The 8,836-nt window shown below is 40.4% G+C and overlaps 1 protein-coding gene across 1 annotated transcript; it reads left to right on the forward strand.

Moving 5' to 3' along the window:
• Positions 1–640: 640 nt before the first annotated feature.
• LOC121567479 (transcriptional regulator ATRX homolog) lies at positions 641–3,988 on the forward strand. The gene is made up of 14 exons (XM_045220990.1): positions 641–676; positions 886–986; positions 1,170–1,238; positions 1,350–1,412; positions 1,505–1,583; positions 1,693–1,764; positions 1,858–1,935; positions 2,045–2,116; positions 2,222–2,290; positions 2,387–2,461; positions 2,556–2,645; positions 2,740–2,808; positions 3,008–3,070; positions 3,293–3,988. The coding sequence occupies exons 1-14, from the start codon at positions 647–649 to the stop codon at positions 3,719–3,721; spliced, it is 1,359 nt and encodes a 452-aa protein (XP_045076925.1). The 5' UTR covers positions 641–646; the 3' UTR covers positions 3,722–3,988.
• The last annotated feature ends 4,848 nt before the right edge of the window (positions 3,989–8,836 follow it).

The raw sequence follows: 8,836 nt of genomic DNA on the forward strand, positions 1-8,836 counted from the left end.
CTTTGAGAATGATAAAGTCTTCTTTCTCGTGACCGAAGGTGGTAGAGATTTTCTTGAAGGAATGGAAGCTGGAAATCTGAGTGATGACGAGAGAGACGGAGGTAAGGAGAAAGAGAAGAAGAAGAAGTTGAAGAAAAAGAAGAAGGTACTCATCTCATTTCCCATTGGCTACCTGTGCTACAGTACAGACAACCTTTCCCACAAGTATTTAGTTGAGCTGTGTTATTCTGCCCTTGGACTTGAGCTCCTCGCCAAAAGTGTAATGCATTGAGCTCATGTAATTCATTATGTAATACAGCTGTAATACCCTATTGAGTGTTTTTTCAATTGAAGGACTCTGGCTGTTCATCATCCTCTTCATCATCTTCATCCTCGGATAGCTCTTCCTCTTCAGACAGCGAGGATGACAAAAAGAAGAAAAAAAAGAACAAGATGAAGAAGAAAGCTAAGGTTTGTGGTTCCAAACTAACAACCACATTGTTTACTATGGTATTGTTGGATGCTCCACACCATCCCCATATGACTGACGGATTGCACGCTCTGTTTTTGCCACAGGATTCCAGTTCTTCATCTTCCTCCTCCTCTTCTTCCTCCTCCTCTTCTTCCTCCTCCTCCTCTTCCTCCTCTTCTGATAGCGAGGAGGAAAATGAAAAAGAAGAAGAAGAAGAAAAAGAAGGTGAGAAAGCTATGTGTCGTATGATTTAACACAAAACAAGCATATTGTTTTTGATGACTCACTATTGACTGTGGTAATTTCTGTATCACACTAAAACTGTGGAAAACCATAACTAAAACTATGGCCATCTATAGCCCTATGACAGACATCTGTCCTAGAAAGTTGTTAAGTACTTCATAGTGACCTGCTTTTTGGTTGTTGTCCCTCAGGATTCTAGTTCTTCATCCTCTGATAGCTCCTCATCCTCTGACAGCGATGATGACAAAAGAAGAAGAAGAAGAAGAAGAAGAAGAAGAAGAAGAAGAAAAAGGTAAGTGTAGCAATTAAATGTTCTATGTCCATATTGCCCTAGTTACTCCATTGGCTATTGCATCCCTTTGGCTCTATTTCCTCAACATTACAGCATGGAAGCAAAGGCAGACATGTTACAAAGCGTCTTATTCTTTGGAAAATACAGGATAGATGTCTGATTTAAAGTTTTTGTCTGTTTCAGGATTCCAGCTCCGATGATTCAGATAGCGAGAAAGACAAGAAGAAGAAGAAGAAGAAGAAGAAGAAAACGGTGAGTGCTGATGCATATAGATGTTATTTTGAGAAACCCAGTGTGCAGGGTTATGGTTAGATGCCAACTGGTAAGTGAATTAATTCCACTCTCTTCATTATTCTTTGACAGGATTCCTGCTCATCAGACAGCGAAGACGATAATAAGAAGAAGAAGAAGAAGGATAAGAAGAAGGTACGTTTTTTCTATTGTTTGTCTTGGGGGAGGGTCTTTTCAATTTTTAAAGATATTGAAGATATCAAATTAAACTTTTATTGTGTGTCCAGGGCGATTCTGACAGCGAGGAAGACAAGAAAAAGAAGAAGAAGAAGGACAAGAAGAAGAAAAAAGAAGGAGGAGGATAAGGTGTGTTTTCTATTGTGCTGTCTTGGGGAGGGTCCATTTTTGAAAGAACAGTTCATTTGAGATATCTAATGACTCCTGAATGACCAGAATATTTATCTTGTGTGTCCAGGACTCTGACAGTGAGGAAGACAAGAAAAAGAAGAAGAAGCACAAGAAGAAAAAGATGAAGAAGGATAAGAAGGTAATGTTTTAATTGTCTGTCTTGAGGAGGGTAGTTGTATTTTTTATTGAAAGATATTGAAGATATCAAATTAAACTTTTATTGTGTGTCCAGGATGATTCTGACAGCGAGGAAGACAAGAAAAAGAAGAAGAAGAAGGACAAGAAGAAAAAAAAGAAGAAGGAGGATAAGGTGTGTTTTCTATTGTGCTATCTTGGGGAGGGTCCATTTTTGAAAGAACAGTTCATTTGAGATATCTAATGACTCCTGAATGACCAGAATATTTATCTTGTGTGTCCAGGACTCTGACAGTGAGGAAGACAAGAAAAAGAAGAAGAAGCACAAGACGAAAAAGAAGAAGAAGGATAAGAAGGTAGGTTTTTTATTGGCTGTGAAACAAAATAATAATTGAAATAACTGTTCATTTGAGATATATAATGACAACTGAATGACCAGAATATTTCTTATGTGTGTCCAGGACTCATCGGACAGCGAGGATGATAAGAAAAAGAAGAAGAAGAAGAAGAAGAAGAAGAAGAAGAAGAAGGTATGTTTTTTAATTGACTGTCTTGGAGAGTTATCCTCAAACTAACGACAGTAACTATCAGAATGTGACTGTGGATCGTTCCTCCTGTGTACCCAGGACTCTTGTTCTGACAGCGAAGAAGATAAGAAAAAGAAGAAGGATAAGAAGAAGAAAGACAAGAAGAAGAAAAAGGTAAGTAACACAAATGTATTTGCAGGTTATTTATGAGCCACTCTGAGTGGAGGCTAATAATATAGGATTGTTATTGTATTTTATGTGTGTCAAGGACGACTCCTCATCTGGAAGTGATGATGATAAGAAAAAGAAGAAGAAGAAAAAGAAGAAGGAGGAGAAGAAGAAGAAGAAGAAAGAAAATGTAAGTCCCCATAAAAGTAAATGTTATTTGGAGATGAACGATAGTGAGGTGAACACTGGAATCTGACGGACCATGTCCTCTGTTTGCCCGGTAGGGCTCCTCTTCTGGAAGAGATGATGATGAGGAGAAAAAGAAGAGAGACAAGAAGGTAAGGACCAAGAAGGTAAATGTTATTTGGAGATGCACATGATACTGGTTGGAACAATGTCTTTCGTCCGGACGCGAGAAGGACAAGAAGAAGATATAAAAAGATAGGCAAATTCCTGGTAGACTTTTGTTGTGTATACAAACAAACATGTGAGACCAAAATAGCTTAGGAACTCATTCTCCTTAAATGTACATTGGTAATTTCTTTGTTGCAGGACTCCTGTTCCGATGTTGAGGGAGAATCTAAGAAAAAACTGAAGAAAGATGACAAGATAGAGGTAGGTACAAGGTAGTGAATATTGAAATTGTATGCAAAGAGAAAGCCAAAACCTCAAGGTTTTCCCTGGGGTAGTCCAATCATCTCCTCAATGTCTCTGCTCTAAAGCAGGTATGTAGGACAGCTTTGAAGTAAAAGCCACTCATAGGTGTTAGTCTGCAAGAAGAGTTTCATTAAAACTTATCAGTTCCATTCTAATAATATCCCATTTATTCCCTTTTAGGATGGACCTGAGAATGAAAAGTGTGGAGAGCTGAAAAAGGAGGGGAAATATGCAGGTGGCTTGGTGATGGGAGGAGGGTGCATGGATAGTAAACCATCTGACGACGGATCAGCTATTTGCCCAAAACCCACCCTGAAGTTGGAGTCCTGGGGGCCGTCGGCGGACGCCAGACCCAACACTCGTTATGAGTCCCTTTATAGCTCCTCGTACTCATTCAGTCCAAGGGAGAGCAGCCCCTCCCGCCTGCCACTCAGCCCCAGGGAGAACAGCCCCTCCCACCTGCCACTCAGTCCCATGGAGGCCCTGATGGGGAACCCAGGCAGGACCAGTGACCGTGACCCAGTGACCGGGAGAGGACCAGCCAGCAGCAGAAGCACACTGCTCAAATCCAGTGATCTGCTCAGGGGTCCTAAGCCTTATCATCCGTAATTAACATGGAGATTGGAAAAAAAAGGCCAAGATAATTCATGCTCATTACAATCAGGTGTATAGGCTGAAAAATTATCAAAAGTATAGCATTCTGTCAGAAATAAAAGATAATTCATGCTCATTACAATCAGGTGTATAGGCTGAAAAATTATCAAATGTATAGCATTCTGTCAGAAATAATTTCAATTGGTCAATTTGTCATCTATTTTCCTACTGGCCCTCATACCTGTAATATTCGGTCCAAAATAAAGAAGCTGGTCAACTTTTGCAATTTGGTCAACTTTTGGCACTTTGGAAATCTCACACGTGACATGCAATATGTATACCTAAAGAAAAGTAAGGAGTTTGAAGATAATTGATGAGTACGAGGAGTCAGGGTGTGTGTGTGTGTGTGTGTGTGTGTGTGTGTGTGTCTAGCTGAGTGTACTACTGCCACTACCTCAAAAACGATTGTTTTTATGGCACTGGTGGTAGTGCACTCAGCCGGCAAACAAAGTATCACTGATTAAATTCCCACTCAGAGGAGAGGGGAGGAAATTACTCAATCTCTACATGTGATGATTGCTGGTTGATGGCAATCATTTAAATAGGAATCTTTACCTGTCAGACATCACATCACTGGAGGCAGTCGCAATTATGAACCCAACAATAGTAGTGGAGTGGCATGGACAGAGGACAGCAACCTTGTGATGAGATGAGGCTATGAAAACGCACGCATTGGTTTTTCATTGGCTCTGATAGATTGATCTGGAGTTGTTTTGATAGAACTAGAAATCTGCTCACTCAAACACTCACTCAAATACCGGTTGTCAATTACTAATTAAAAATCATTCAAGGACATGAACTAGGTTATGCACATACGTAAATATTCATGCAATAAAGTCTACTTTTCGCTGACCGCAACCACATCGAGACAGCTTCTACCTCCAAGCAATAAGACTGTTGAACAGCTAATCTAGAGCTGACTACACCCATCTGCACTGTCTCTACCTGCACTGACTATATACACACTCATAGAATCTACCCACAAATCTACCCACACTTACACTGATACTCCCGCACCAGTGGAGGCTCTGCAGAGGAGGAAGGGGAGGACCATTGTCCTCAGTGAATTTCATACAAATTAAAATAGTGAAACCTATTTCAACCTCCCGAGTGGCGCAGTGGTCTAAGGCACTGCATCGCAGTGCTAGCTGTGCCACTAGAGATCCTGGTTCGAATCCAGGCTCTGTTGTAGCCGACCGCGACTGGGAGACCCATGGGGCGGTGCACAATTTGTCCAGGGTAGGGGAGGGAATGGCCGGCAGGGATGTAGCTCAGTTTGTAGAGCTGCCACCAGTATCCCTTTCATTGATTGGTACTGATACTGACCTTATATAATGTATATTCTCATGTGTATTTATTTTACACAGTGTACAAAACATTAGGAACACCTTCCTAATATTGAACAGCCTCAATTCGTCTGGCCATGGACTCTACAAGGTGTCGAAAGCATTCCACAGGGATGTTGGCCCATGTTGACTCAAATGATTCCCACAGTTATGTCAAGTTGTCTGGATGTCCTTTGGGTGGTGGACCATTCTTGATACATACGGGAAACTGTTGAGCATGAAAAACCCAGCAGCATTGCAGTTCTTGACACACTCAAACTGGTGCGCCTGCCACCTACTACCATACCCCGTTCAAAGGCACTTTAATATTTTGTCTTGCCCTTTCACCCTCTGAATGGCACACACACAATCCATGTCTCAATTCTAAAAATCCTTCTTTAACCTGTCTCCTCTTCATCTACACTGATTGAAGTGGATTTAACAAGTGACATCAATAAGGGATCATAGCTTTCACCTGGACTCACCTGGTCAGACTGTCATGGAAAGAGCAGGTGTTCTGAACGTTTTGTACACTCATTGTATGACTAGTAATAATAATAATATGCCATTTAGCAGACGCTTTTATCCAAAGCGACTTACAGTCATGTGTGCATACATTTTTACGTATGGGTGGTCCCGGGGATCGAACCCACTACCCTGGCGTTACAAGCGCCATGCTCTACCAATTGAGCTACAGAGAACCACTAGTATAACTGCATTGTTAAGGAAGAGCTTGCGAGCAAGCATTTCACAATACTGTTTACACCTGCTGTATCCTGTGCACATGACGAATAAACTCTGATTTGATTTGATTCTGATTTGATCTGCATCATTCCAACTTTTGAAAGCTGATTTAAGCCCTTTCCTGGATATGAAGAACAGTGCCACAAGCCAACATAAACATGATGCACTCGCATTCACCAGCCGCATGGTCGAAATATGAGGAAGCAGGAAGAGAACTGTTCTTGAAATACTTTGTGGGCGTTCCACCATAGAGTTCGTTCACGCTACACCAGGGGTGTTAAACATACAGCTCGCAGGCTGGGAGGTTTTTCGATAACTCATTCAAAAGATATTACATTTCAATTAATGGCCATTTTTATTGTGTCCTTTTTTATAAAGAGGAATTTATGAAAACAATGAGAAATATTTTTGGAAACAATGTTGGAAAAAAATTAAATGTTGAGACTGGTATGTTCACAACATGTTGTCGAATTTATTTTTTTGTGCTGAGGTAAATGTGGGGTTGGAAGTACTTAGTAGGGTGTCTACTAACCATTTATTTTTTCAGGGGGACTGTGGCCTAAATATCCAGCAGCACTTCGTACTAGCTCCGCCTATTCCATTGCCCCCAATGCAATACAATTTACTATATATGAAAATCATATTTGGTTATAAAGAAAAAACTATTATTTGATTTTTTTTATTTATTATTTATTTATTTATTCATATATATTTTTGTAATTATAAAAAAAAAAATTTGCCGAGGTAAAAGTGGGTTTGGAAGTACTCAGAGTAGGGTCTGTAGAATCTGGTGTCATTTCATGAGAGACTAAGGAATACGGAGTGTTAAAACAACATACAACATATTTTGTATACCTGTACATAAAGTCTTACACAAGACACCTTAAGGAATTCATGGCTGCCTCCCAAATGGTACTATTCCCTATATAGTGCACTATGTTTGACCAGAGCCCAGACTATTATGAGGTTAACAGTATTTTTTTGTGCTTTGTACAATTCTTTTGCACTAAGAAAATGTCACCCTTAGTACCTTTTTACACAAGAAACCTTACACTAGAAGAGGTCAGAGGTTAGAGGTTAGGCGCCTGTCATTAAGGACTGTAGGGAAGACGGACCAGATAGTAGACTGGTCAGGCTATCAAGGGGCAGCCTTTAGACTCCATCCATTCCATTGTCTTGTTCTTCCAGAAATACAGAAACTCCTCTCCTATCATCCTATCTTCTCTATCTCCCCTCCAGACCTTCAGGCTTTAGCTAGTGCTCCATCACCTCTCCTGTAGAATAATAGAATGGAGACATTCCCGTTCCATTGCAACGTTTAATGCTGGCTGGACCAGACTGACAGTCTTACAGGGTGTTGTTGTGAGTGTGTGATGTTAGGAATGTCTAATTCATAGATTTTTACCAGAAGCCTGGATAATGCAAGTTATGTTTTAAACAGCCACAAACATTTAATACAGTTATTATTTAAACAGCTACTACAAACTCCAGCTAACGTTAGCCACCACTAGCTAAAAATCAATGGGAGTGGTACAGTAAGGGCCATTTTCAACAACTTCTCTGGTTGAAAACGGCCTATGTTACATCGATATTAGTCAGAAACATTGATTCTAATGCAAAAGATCCTACAGACAGTGAGACAGACCTGCACCATCTATAACCACTGATTATTATTTGACCCTGCTGGTCATCTATGAATGTTTGAAAGTCTTGAAGAACGATCTGGCCTTAATGGCCATGTACTCTTATAATCTCCACCCGGCACAGCCAGAGGACTGGCCACCCATCGGAGCCTGGTTCCTCTCTAGGTTTCTTCCTAGGTGCCTGCCTTTCTAGGGAGTTTCTCCAACCACTGTGCTTTTGGGCACTGATAAACAGCCTGTAGCTTATGCTTTTTTTATGACAGTTTGACCGCTTGCTGATGAACTTGTGTTTGTGTGTGTGTATTCAGAAATTTAAAATGGATTAAATTGTGATTTGTTTGACACTGGCCTGCACACAATACCCCATCATGTCAAAGTAATTAAAAATGAAAAGCTGAAATGGCTTGAGTCAATAAGTATACAACCCCTTTGTTATGGCAAGCCTAAATAAGTTCAGGAGTAGTAATGTGGTTAACAAGTCACATAAGTTGCATGGAGTCACTCTGCGTACAATAATAGTGTTTAACATGATTTTAATGACTACCTCATCTCTGTACCCCACACATATAATTATCTGTAAGGTCCCTCAGTCGAGCACTGAATTTCAAACACAGATTCAACCACAAAGACCAGGGAAGTTTCCCAATGCCTCACAAAGAAGGGCACCGATTGGTAGATGGGTAAAAAAAAGAGCAGACATTGAATATCCATTTGAGGATGGTGAAGTTATTAATGACACTTTGCATGGTGTATCGATACACCCCAGTCACTACAAAGATACAGGTGTCCTTCCTAACTAAGTTGCTGGAGAGGAAGGAAACCGCTCAGGGATTTCACCATGAAAACTGAGGATGGATCAACAACATTGTAGTTTCTCCACAATACTAACCTAAATGACGGAGTGAAAAGAAAGAAGCCTGTACAGAATAAACATATTCCAAAACATGCATCCAGTTTGCAATGAGGGCACTAAAGTGAAACTGCAAAAAATGTGGCAAAGAAATGAACTTTATGTCTTGAATACGAAGCGTTATGTTTGGGGCAAATCCACCACAACACATCACTGAGTACCACTCTTCATATTTTCAAACATGGTGGTGGCTGCATCATGTTATGGGTATGCTTAGTCCCCAGGTCGAGAACAAATTCAAGGAAATGTACAGTATTATACATAGCCATGAGTGCATGGAACTCCCCTCCATCTAATATAGCACAAGTGAACAGCAAACCTGGTTTTAAAAAACACATAAAGCAACGCCTTTCCCCCATGTGACATACTTGTTGTATATCCTGACATGTATACTGAACAAAAATATAAACGCAAAATGTAAAGTGTTGGTCTCGTGTTTCATGAGCTG

This window comes from Coregonus clupeaformis, chromosome 6 (genome assembly GCF_020615455.1).
Source record: "Coregonus clupeaformis isolate EN_2021a chromosome 6, ASM2061545v1, whole genome shotgun sequence".
In the NCBI taxonomy this organism is placed as follows: domain Eukaryota; kingdom Metazoa; phylum Chordata; class Actinopteri; order Salmoniformes; family Salmonidae; genus Coregonus; species Coregonus clupeaformis.

Bases quoted from the DNA above. Each gene is read 5' to 3' on its own strand.
- LOC121567479 (XM_045220990.1), top strand. From the start codon at position 647: ATGAAAAAGAAGAAGAAGAAGAAAAAGAAG. The intron at 1,413-1,504 runs GTACGTTTTTTC...TTGTGTGTCCAG, and splicing joins AGAAGAAGGATAAGAAGAAG to GGCGATTCTGACAGCGAGGA. The intron at 2,291-2,386 runs GTATGTTTTTTA...CTGTGTACCCAG, and splicing joins AGAAGAAGAAGAAGAAGAAG to GACTCTTGTTCTGACAGCGA.